This window comes from Xyrauchen texanus, chromosome 13 (assembly GCF_025860055.1).
Source record: "Xyrauchen texanus isolate HMW12.3.18 chromosome 13, RBS_HiC_50CHRs, whole genome shotgun sequence".
In the NCBI taxonomy this organism is placed as follows: Eukaryota; Metazoa; Chordata; class Actinopteri; order Cypriniformes; family Catostomidae; genus Xyrauchen; species Xyrauchen texanus.
The window spans coordinates 25281317-25293637 of NC_068288.1; the positions used below are offsets into that span (position 1 = coordinate 25281317).

The 12321-nt window shown below is 36.6% G+C and overlaps 2 protein-coding genes across 7 annotated transcripts in view; both read right to left on the minus strand.

Annotated features, from left to right (window-relative positions):
• Positions 1-4134, minus strand: part of LOC127654083 (putative tyrosine-protein phosphatase auxilin) — a 49132-nt gene extending 44998 nt beyond the window's left edge. For 4 of the 6 annotated variants that reach the window (XM_052141068.1, XM_052141064.1, XM_052141066.1 and 1 more), the window contains exon 1: positions 263-570. In XM_052141068.1, coding sequence (XP_051997028.1) covers positions 263-452 — 190 coding nt within the window. In that variant the 5' untranslated portion in view covers positions 453-570. Of the gene's footprint in view, positions 1-262; positions 571-3133; positions 3256-4043 lie in introns of those variants that run through there. The other 2 variants (XM_052141067.1, XM_052141065.1) reach the window with 2 other exon arrangements.
• A 2800-nt stretch (positions 4135-6934) lies between these two features.
• LOC127654093 (adenylate kinase 4, mitochondrial-like) overlaps positions 6935-12321 on the minus strand; it is a 7685-nt gene continuing 2298 nt past the window's right edge. The window contains exons 3-6 of the mRNA XM_052141082.1: positions 11467-11586; positions 10109-10281; positions 8601-8719; positions 6935-8387 (exon numbers count right to left, since the gene is read on the minus strand). Of these exons, the coding sequence (XP_051997042.1) occupies positions 8261-8387; positions 8601-8719; positions 10109-10281; positions 11467-11586 (539 nt within the window). The 3' untranslated portion in view covers positions 6935-8260. The remainder of the gene's footprint in view (positions 8388-8600; positions 8720-10108; positions 10282-11466; positions 11587-12321) is intronic.

A 12321-nucleotide genomic window follows, 5' to 3' on the forward strand; every position in this document is an offset into this window, starting at 1 on the left:
AATGGCATTTATACACATCTGCTTCACATTATATTAATAGTACTTACTAATATGCCAGCACTTTGACTTTGATTAATTATCATGATACAGCACATAAACAGGCGACATGAAAGACATGCTTCAGGTGGAAATATTTAATTCGCCATGGGATACTTAAATACAACCAAAATGACAAAAAAACACACGTTTTGCGGTTGTTTCATAAAACGTGAAAAAACGAAGAAGCGGTTGGCCTGCGATCGCCATCCTAACGTCGACATACCTGAGCTGTCCATGGTACTGTAGTCGTCCTGTCGCGCCGGGCCTGTCTTAGCGCTGCCGAGGGTTACTGCCGTCAATCCGCCGCCGCCGCTTCTTCCCCCGGTGCAGAAGTCTCCGCTGCTATCGACCAACTGCAAAGATTCGTAGCCATCGTAACTGCTTTTTTTCTTGTAGCCACCTAGCAGGCTCATTAGCACAATTGGGAATCACATACGACGTACGACAACGAAGATTTCAAGAGACTAGGGGAATGCACATGTTCTGTTAGACTGCTCGGAAGGTGGAAATAATGTATTTTCCAGCAAGGCTACCCAGCTACATACGCCCGCTAGCCGCAGGAGAGAAAGGGGTGGCGTGTCACAAGCGCCGCATTTACTACGCCGCACACACTCAGCCAGGCAGCCAATCAATGAAGCCAATTCGAATGTGACTCTGCAGCCTGAATCCACATCTAAACCTTTGACAAAAGTTCTTGTTTTATAAGAGATTATTTCAATAGGCTACTTATTTATTTATCAATTATTAACATATTATATATGGAATGAAATATATCTATTTTATTAATAATAAAACTGACTGTGTCATAATAACATGAATAATTGTGTGTGTATAATAATATAAAATAGATTATAAATCTATAATCTATAGGCTTACTGAGATATAAGATCGGGTTTGGGTTTGAAATGAGCTTTGACATTTGGGTCATGAACATAATATAACAAATAGTTTTAAAAATACACAAGAATATTATTTATTTAATATATAATGTCTGATTTATTAATAGCTCTACATTATTTGTGCTTTCCATGCAGCAGTGTCAGAAATTAACTTTTACATTAAGGGGTGATGTTTTCCCCCTGGATTTGATATTTAGGGGCATTTTTTTGTTTGTTTATGAGGGCATCTTTTTTTTTTTTTCTAACAATTTTAAACAATTTAAAACTTTATATCATCCGTTTATTTCAAACATCAATTTAATCAATTGATTAATACAAATTCTCAAGAATACATTTATTACCAATTAACCTAAGAATTAAATCAACATTAACTGATATTTAGGACTATATTAAGAACTATATCAGAAGTAAAAAACTGAAAAATTTATTAAAATGGCATTTTTTTGCTCACACATTTTGAATTTCAAGGGTGTTTTTGTCATTTTTGGTAACCTTTTTGTCCTGATTTCTGATCCTGCTATGTATACAAATAAACATTTGTAAAACCCATTTTTAAAGGTTAGAGGCTTTAAAACTTCAAAATACAATCTCTTTGTTATTGTTTGGGATTTGCATTATATTCCTAATATAAGTCTCTCACCATTTATAGTCTATGGGTAACCCTGACATAGTGTTCAGTGCTTTACCAGTGGAAGTGCAAGACTTCCAATTTGGAAGAATGATTTATCTCTAATTGAGCTACTAGATGCTTCCCTTTATGGCCCCATTCCTTGGCAGCCATTAGGACTGCATGCTTTCTTATAAGAGACCTGGATCCTGGGTAACCCTTTGAGAAGAGTGAAACGGAGAACACAGCATTTAGGAAGTGTCACAGAGAGAACGGCTTTGGTTGCTGTCTGCCATTACTTACCTATGTAACGCTAACTCTGATTCATTTCATAAAATGTAAAGACTGGTTTAAAACCAAGAAATAAAACCAACCTTGGGTCAGCTGGAGGGCATTAGTGGACACTACACATACAAACTTTTAAAGAAACAATCTGAGGACATTATCTGAATCCCACTTAAATAGTACCACTTAAATGCAGTGAGGTCAAGAGAACGTATTAATATATGCCTGTTACTTGTAAATGTCTCATAATCTAACCGACAGACAATGTAGATAGGTCTTTATGATAAATGTCACAGCACAATACTTGTAAACAGTACTGTAGAAACAGATCTAATGAATTATACCGACTTGTGCATATAGCCTATATGTTGTGGCAAAAAGACAACAAGACTTTGAAAAACTAAGAAACACAGATCTTTTTTCCTTATTAGCTTTCTTTTTAATTCTCTCTTTTTTATTTATATTTTTGAGAAGCATCTTTCATATCAATAATCTGGCAAAAGTTTACACTTCAACTACATTGATACCATCACTATTTTAAAGCTGAAATGCAAGATAACATTCAGACCTCAATGTATATTAGTTAATATGTTGGGTGAATGAAGTGGACTTGGATTCAGTGCTGGCTTTAGATTAATTGTTATCATAATAAAAGCAGAAATTTGGAGTGGCTTGCTTAAATTGGATGAGATTCCACTTAAAGTGCATGGCATTCTCGTGGTATGGGTGTTTTTGGACATTTTACAGGTTGTTAACCAGATAGCTCCTTGCAGTTGGTAGGCTAATATTCAGTACCTATAACTGATGTTGGTTCATATTAGTTATTCAAATGGGCCCTTCCACTGAACGAGTACTGCACTGTTTTTAAATTGTTTTGGTGTCTCGAGATGCATGCGTTCATTTCTATTGCTCTTTTAGCACGAGAACATGTTTGATCTGAACAGCAGTTTAATTATATATGACACCATCATCAGTCATGATTTAAATTCCAATGTACAGTTGACTGAGCTGGCACCAAAGTTGTTCTAGCAAGTCAGTCTACTGTCGGCCATCTTTGAAATGCTCTCGGGAGGCTATTTTCTGTTCAGCTCCTATCTTCTTGAATTGGGGAACACCGAAATCTCAAAAAGTGTTGGTCAAAAGATTATAATCAAATAATATATTTCAATTCAGCAATTAAATTTGATAATATTGGAATCAAAAATTGAACTGAGACCTCATATTACATTAAAACATGCGCATGCGCGTTAGCTAGTTGATTGACAGACAATGTCTGTATCTAAAAGGTGATTGGCTCTTTTACCTGTAAGGCGGGACTTCCTAACGACATCTGTTGACCGTTGGGCACTCAGAGCTTCTTGGTTAGGCGTCCCAATTTCTCCCATTCATTTAATGGACCGTCTCTGTGCGATTGCTTAATAATCTCTGGTTGGCTGGCACACAAAGTTGCTGACATGGAAGCGCGCGCCCTTTCAGCTCCATAATGATGCAAGGGATTTCCCTATAAACACAGCCCTCTGTCGGTCACTGGTCGAGTCGAGCATTATGCGACATTTTTTCTGTATCAAACACGTTCATCTCATCTCAAGAGAAAAACATGACCAGGTGAAGTATAAAATGTACCATTCACTTCCGTTTTCTAGGGTGAACGACAAACAGCAATGTTGTGTGTTGAATAAATAAAAAAATAAACAAGGAAGCGCCAGTTAAAATATCAGTTTTTAATAATTTGCATTTTCGCAATCGTGCATCGTCTGTCAAAAGTTCAGCGTAGTAGATAAGTAATAACAGTAACCGATGGTAAGTAGGATAAGCCTGATGACAGCACCTTTGCACCAGACTACAAATGCGTCTCGAACAGCTGATCTATTTTGCTTATCGTGGTATAGCTTTTTATTTCATAAGAACGGGCCCGTCATCATGGAAAACATACCCAAAAGCGATGCTCCGCTGCAGTAATGTTGACAGGATGAACAAATGATGAGCAGCACACCAAAACAAACCACCCATGTCACAGTTTAAAACGTAATGCCCATTTAGCAGTGCAGCTATAGATGGAGATACAGCCTCGCGATTCAAATGACATCACGGTGGACACGACGTTTTATGTAACAAAACATTTCACAACGAAAGCTCGTGTCTCATTCAATGCTGTATAACAACCGTTATTATTTACAAATGCAAATGAAATACAAGCTGGTTTTCCGCCCTACCTTTCGATGCACTGGCTCTCATTCTCCGGTGCCCAATCTGATCTCAGAAATGCTGACCTTTCATTTGTCATTCGCTGCATGTCAAAGGTCAGATTGGCGCTTGTCCCAGCGAATGGTGCTACATTTCGAAGAAGCGCACGAACAGATCCGTGATGTAAAGCTATCATCATCATCATCATCATCATCATCAACGAATCAGTGCCTCGACACAAGCCAAACCCACAGCAGACCATTCATTTCACTTGACTTAGATCCTATCCTGATTATAATTATTTATTTATGTATTTCTTTTTTATTTTAGTGACATTAAGGAATCCGGTCTCTCTTAAATAATTTTCCAAATATGAGAAAAATATCGTTTAGCTGTATTTATACAGTTACTCCATCGATTACACAGTTCAGGAGTTCCATGCTACAGCGAACAGTCTTCAGCCGCAGATGGAGTGCCGGAGTCGAGACATTTCAAACTGGACTATGGTAGTAGCGTAGCTCATAAATATCGTTGGTGACGTTGCTCGACTACCTCTCTAAGCGTAGGCCTACCGTCATTTGACACAATTAATATTCATGAGCCAGGCCTTCACTATAGTAAGATTCGGAAACCCAGGCCAGTGGGATTATTTACAAACCTCCAGGCACGGCCCCCCTGCTGCGGACCCTTAAGGGTATTCATATTTCCCTTCTCACCAGCTGTAGAATTTCTACAGCTGGTGAGAAGGCAAATATGATGTGAACAGCTTTTATCTATAATTGTGGGGAGAGATGTGTGAGTACCTTCATGAGGATTTCTTAAAGGCATAGTTCTCCCAAAAATTAACAATCCGTCATAATTTACTCATTCTAACACTATATGACTTTCTTCCGTGGAACACAAAAGGAAATGTTAGGCAGAATGTTGGGGAGAGGAAGCCTCAGTCACCATTCACTTTCATTGCATCATTTTTCTATGCAATGAAAGTGAATGGTGACTGAGGCTGCCTGTTGCTAACACTCTGCCTAGCATTTCCTTTTGTGTTCCACGGAAGAAAATCATTCTGTTTTGGAACAACCTGAGGGTGGGTAAATGATGACAGAATTTCCATTATTCGTTTATTTATTTCTTAGGAAATAAAAATTTACAAAAATGACAAACCCTGAGGATTAAAAAAGAGGAAGAGGCTGAAGTTTTGTCAACACAGAATCTACAATTTCTCTTACTGACAAACCTCATTTTATTTTTGTAGAATGGACATAGTCAATGTTCATTATTAAGTACAGTTGAAGTCAGAAGTTTACATACACCTTAGTCAAATACATTTAATCGTAGACAAAAATTCCCTGTCTTAGGGTGGTTAGGATCACTTTATTTTAAGAATGTGAAATGTCAGAATAATAGTAGAGAGAATTATTTATTTCAGCTTTTATTTGTTTCATCACATTCCCTGTGGGTCAGAAGTTTACATCCACTTTGTTTGTATTTGGTAGCATTGCGTTTAAATAGTTTAACATGGGTCAAATATTTTGGGGAGCCTTCCACAAGCTTCACACAATAAGTTGCTGGAATTTTGGCCCATTCCTCCAGACAGAACTGGGGTAACTGAGTCAGGTTTGTAGGCCTCCTTTCTCACATAAGCTTTATAATTTCTGCCCACACATTTTCTATCGGATTGAGGTCAAGGCTTTGTGATGGCCACTCCAATACCTTGACTTTGTTGTCCTTAAGCCATTTGGCCACAACTATGGAGGTATGCTTGGGATCATTTTCCATTTGGAAGACCCAATTGCGACCGAGCTTTAACTTCATGGCTGATGTCTTGAAATGTTGCTTCAATATATCCACATGATTTCCCTTTCCTCATGATGCCATCTATTTTGTGAAGTGCACCAGTTCCTCCTGCGGCAATGCACCCCCATGCTTCACGGTTGGGATGGTGTTCTTCGACTTGCAAGAATAACACTTTTTCATCCAAACATAACAATGGTTATTTTGGCCAAACTATAAAATTTTTGTTTCATTCGACGAGAGGACATTTCTCTTGTAAGATCTTTGTCCCCATGTGCTCTTGCAAACTGTAGTCTGGTTTTTTTTATGGTGGTTTTGGAGCAGTGGCTTCTTCCTTGCTGCGCAGCCTTTTAGGTTATGTTGATATAGGACTCGTTTTACTGTGGATATAGATACTTGTCTACCTGTTTCCTCCAGCATCTTCACAAGGTCCTTTGCTGTTGTTCTTGGATTGATTTGCACTTTTCGCACCAAACTACGTTCATCTCTTTTTTTTTTTCTTTTTAGGTCTTGGCTGATTTCTTTATTTTCACATGATGTCAAGCAAAGAGGCACTGAGTTTGAAGATAGGCTTTAAAATACATCCACGGGTACACCTCCAATTCAGTACACCTCCTATCAGAAGCTAATTGGCTAAAGGCTTGACATTATTTTACAAGCTGCTTAAAGGCACAGTTAACTTAATGTATGTAAACTTCTGACCCACTAGAATTGTGATATAGCCTATTAAATGTGAAACAATCTGTCTGTAAACAATTGTTGCAAAAACTACTTGTGTCATGCACAAAGTAGATGTCCTAAACGACTTGCCAAAACTATAGTTTGCTCATTTCAAATCTGTGGAGTTGTTAAAAAATTAGTTTGAATGACTTCAACCAAAGTGTATGTAAACTTTTGACTTCAACTGTTTTAGGACAATATAAAAACTTAATGAGTTTTCTTTTTTGAAAACCAATTTTAACGTGACATTTACATAAAATGAAATATTATCAACTATAGTGAAAGTCTGTTGAAGGCAATATCAAATATTTGGTGATTGTTTGGTCATTTGCGTACGTGCAAATGGGTGTAACTGAAGCTACAACAAAGTGTGTCCTTGTCATAATAAAAAAACACAATGAAAGAAGGATTTCTAAGAAAATACATTTATTAAATTTTTTTGTAAAAGAAAAGCACTAGGTTGTGAATTGTCCTGTGTGGTATTGCACAACAAGAGGGTGTGGAGATATTTAGTTTTTCTTCCAACCTTTTTTGGCAAATGCAGGCTGAAAGATCTCAAAACATAAAGTTAGAGAGGGAGGGAGAGAAGACAGAAATAATTAAAGCCAAAGAAAATGGAGACAATATCTATTTATACACATAAATGTACCTAACATACTGAGTGCGTAATCCTTGAGTTTATCTTTGTTTATGGGACAGGTGGCACCCAGGTTTATAATTTAATCTGTGGTTTATGGTAAAATTGTAGTGCATTAATCATCTGGATAAGTTCAAGATGCTACTTTTGTTCTGGTTGAACACAGACAAGGTTAAATTACAATTGGTAATTAATTTTTCTCTTGTGACATCAAAGGTTCTCTCTTTAATGGCTTTTCAAAAAGAAGGCAGAGCTCACAGACCATTTGGTAAATAGGATATTTCATAACATTTTGGTAATCTAGAGGCGTTTACTAAAGTGCTGTCAATCAAACATGATTTAAGATTATGATTTCGAGGTTTGAAAACAATTAAAACAACGATCAATGTGTTTTAAAGAATGAGGCCTGGAGTTCACAACAACAACTTCATCTTGTGTAATAGTGACCTCACATTAGCATTTAATTTACTAAAACATAAAGACAATTTCCCAAAGCATATACAGAATTTGACATATTTGAATTATAGTGCTTGTGCAACACACAAATAACTGGAACATTTAAACTTATATGGTGTTTAATATTTGTATAGTGTAGACCATGAAATATGTAAGATAGGCAAAGCCACAGACAGAAATGATAGGAGTGAAGTCCTTTACAGAAATAGTAAAGATCATTATCCTCAAACTTGCTAAAAAAAAAAAAAAGTTCAGAATGTCTCAAGGCACCTCAACCGAAAATTTGGCCCATTTCACAGGGATGTATGGAAATTAAGATTTTGTTCACTCTTCTTTCCTGGTGCCTCACTGAGTTTTGTTTAAATCTAGGAGCCAAAAGCACTCCACTGATAACAGTAAAGCATAAAATGCCTTTTACCCAGACTGTAATCCCAGTTTCCAGCTTCAAATTGCTTAAAAAAGAGAGCAGTTACATTTATGAAATATCTGCAAGACCTGAAATAACCAAAGTTTGCGCTATGCAGATAATACTAATAGACAATCTGAGATCATAAAAATTCTTTGGAAATCAAAGTAGTGAATAAGTAACCCTTGTGAGATGAAGCCATGTTGTTCTCTTGGAGAGACTGTCAGAGGATTTCCTCAGTGAGTTGAAGCACACCGTTCATCTGATTTGAGGGTTGGAATCTTAGTGCTGAGGAGTGTGTTGACGTTCGGCCAGATACGATCGGTCTCTGTGTCCGAGAATGTGTGTAGGATGCCTTTAGCCCTTCAAATGTGTATTTAATGCAAATGCTGTTAGAACAAGGCTTTCTGTCACCCCTTTTAACATCATTACTCACTGTATGGTTGCAAATAAAAAGGCAATAGTGAAAGTTAACTTAACAGACTTTTTTGTGTACAATGGACAAAAATAACACACTTTGGTTTGTGTCTAAAATACAAGTCCATTCCTGTGAATGTGAAAGGTATATATACTTACTTATATAAGTCTATCACAGGTTTGGCAACATCTTTGTAGTGTCTCAGCCTGGCCACCAGTGCCTCTGGTCTGTCATCTTCCTGTTGAATCAGTGGCTCTCCTGTGATGTCATCTAACCCCTGTAAACACCACAGAGAATTAGCAAAACTGTTGAGGGTTGTGTAGCACACCCAGATTAAATTATGTGGGAACAACTGTCTCAAGAATGATCTAGGAATCAACAAAAAAATCAGTCTTCTTCCAAGAGTTCTGATTAAAAAACATGTACAGTAGGAGCACCCAATCCTACTCCTAGAGATTTACCTTCCTAACAAGTTTAGGTTCAACCCTACTCAAACACCTGATTTTGATTTTCAAGTTAACCAGAAAAATTTAATTAGCCATTTGAAACTAGGTGGACCTCATGGAGAGGGATTGAGCAATCCTGCTGTACAGATTTTCCTTAAATCAATGTAAAAAAAATTAAAATGTAATTCGATGAAGATACAACGCTATAAGAGGCATTATGATTCTGATTGTTCAATGGCGCCATCTAGTGGTCTGATATCAGAGTAACAACCACACATCCACATATCACACCACTCATCTGGGTATAGCAAATTTGCAAGTCAACTTTCCTGCCTCAGGAATGCGTGGATGAGAAGTTGTCTCACAATGGAATAGATCATTGTGAAAGATTTTGTAAAAGGCAAAATAATTCTGCCTCCATCTAGTGGTCTCTAATGGTGGAATTTAGTTGTTCAGTGATTTCTTCTCACATTATCGCATTGTGATCACTACAAGTAAGCTAATAAAATAATTTGAACTGAAATCAATGTTTGTTGCATTGTGCATGTGCATTTATTTGTTATTTGGCAAGAAGTCTTGCAATACAATGCATAATGAGCAGTCAAACTGTCCAACATAACTCACATAATTACATAATTTCGCAAATCAATATGTCCATTTATTTATTTATTTGGTACAATACAAGATCTTATACAAGATCACCCTATCAGAGTTTAATTTGTGATAATAATCAGCTGAAAAAAATCATAATTGTCGATTACTTCCCTTGATATTGTAATTGCGATAATTATGATTCATATAATTACAATACTCATTTGTGTGGGGCAACTGCTTGCCATATTTTTTATGTAGGTTACACATCCAAAACAAGCTGAAAACTGCATTCATTAATTAATTCATTTTTTTTTTTTTTGCAAGAAAAAGTATAAAATATACATTATACATAGAAAGTGAAAATGCAACAATACTAGAATACCAGGTTTTCATTACTAATATGCCAAAAGACTTTACTTTAAATGCTTCTGATTTGTCACTGCCTTATTGCACACAATGGACAAACAATTTAGAGTAAATATAACATTTTCAAACAGCAGGAGTAGACCTACAGTAAATAGAGTGTTGTAATTTACACTTTTCATGTTTCCAGAAAATTGTGGCAGCTGTAATTATAATCTCAATTATTCTATAATTTTTTTTACAACAGAGGGAAATACGTTCACCTGAACGTGGGGAGGATTGAAGTGCATATTGTACACTCTTCCACTGGATGGGTGTATCCAGCGATGACGCAGCCTATCCTTCAGTGTTTCCAGTGGGATGTTGAGGTTGATGACTACATCCAGATCACAGGCACTGTTCAGGGCTTCAGCCTGAGCTAGAGTTCGAGGGAACCCTAAAAGGGAGATAAATGCACAGAAATGCTAATTCTAAAGACTAAAGCACAAACCTAAATACGAATATGCGTCTGAATGCTAATATAATACTTCTGAATTATTCACACCATGAGAAAATACACTGTCTTTGATTTAATATCGCATTGTCAGAGTGAGTGGCGCAGATATTAGCACACTCGCCCAGGACACATATGCGAGATGTTGGCTCACAAAAACCAAAACCAGACAAAAAAACAACATTGGTTGTTTGATTTAATATTACATTTTACTATGTCATTTAATAACCTAAGGATCAATTAAATGTTACAAATAACCTACTTTTAAGAAATGCCAACTTTTATTTTTTCTGCCTTAAAATACTACATTGCAATGTGTAGTCACTACTGTATGTAACTATGTATAAATGTCACAAGTGAAGTTTTGCATTACTAGGTCCTTATCGGATGCAGTGATATTGTGATGCGTATTTGCATCAGTGTGATATCATTGCATCAGTGTAGAACCACTGAATGCTTGCATTAGCCATGAATTCACTTAATGTATAACGCTAGGTCAGATTAGAGGTTTTTGCAGTTGCACATCCAGCAATAATGGAACACTAGCTTCAATCCATGGAGCAAGACAGACAAGACAACTCATTGTAAATGGTCACCTATTTTCAGTAAATATTTTATCCTATCCTATCCTATCCTATCCTATCCTATCCTAGGAGCTAAAGTCTCTCTAGGCTGTCAAAAATTACATTTTGACTTAGTTACACTATTGCTGACCTTAAAGCTCATGCAGTAAGCAATGGATAAATTGAAAAGAGGCATCTTTATATATTCATTTAAATGCTCTTGGTTTACTTCCTCAAATTCAATTACTTCACATCCCTGTGTATTCTTATGAGTTTTGTTTCCAATTAAGAGATTTTGGCTAACCCTACATTAAAAACACATTTCAGTGGAGAACGTCCATTACATCCATATGTAAGCAGTGTGAAACTTGGTTTAAATTGGATCTAGAAAACTGCCATCAATGATGGCTCTTAGTAAAAGCTTTGAAAATTGAATTTGACTGATGTTGTATAGTGATTAGCCCTTCAAAATGGCCAAACATGCCTACAAAACTGCATAAATTTACTATTAATATTCCAAAAAACCTGTCTAGCAGCGAGATGTTGACATTTCTATCATTCATACCATCCAACACCCAGCTGTATGTGGTTATCTCCTCCAATCTAGGCAGAAGAAGGCAGGTCATAACATGGTCAGGCAACAGCAATCCTTTTTTTATATATGTTTTTGCCAAAACACCAGCATCTGTGAAAAAAGAGAAGACAATAGCGTTGAACGGACAAGAGATGCATTTGATATTATTAATTAAAGTTATACAGCTTTAAATGACTATTTGCACTAGGTGTAAATAGTAATCGCCACACAGCACAGCTATTTGCACTCAAATAGTCCGGTGGAATCACAAAGATTAAAGCCAAACTGCATCCCCATGTGTAGCTGTAGTAGAGTAGTGTGTAAAGATGTTGTGGATGTGCTTTATCATGCGGACGACCCGGGTTCCAATCCCACTTTTGTCCCACATTTCCTCAGCCTGTGTCCTGTCTCCAATCTTAATATTTCCTTTAATACAAGTTATAATAAATGAATAACCAAAATTAACCATGGTTTTACTATAGTAATATTATTGTTACCATGTTTTTTGGCGAAAGCCATTGTTTAAATGCAATTAGCCATGGCGTTACTACAGTAATATGTGTTTTTATAGTAACTTTTACATTTTTTGGTTACTATGACTTTACTAAAATAACCATGGTGATACTATGGTTTCTGTAGTAAGAAAAACCATGGTTAATATTTGTAATGGAAGGTTAGGGTTAGGTTTAGGGGTGGGTGTCTGTGGGACTCTAAATAAACACAATTAACAACACACCGCAGTGACACTCCTATACGGTATGTTGGTATTTAATTAGGAGTGCAAATATCTGCCACTATTTACATCGGGGAGCAAATAGCATCTAACACTACTTGCACTTAGTGCAC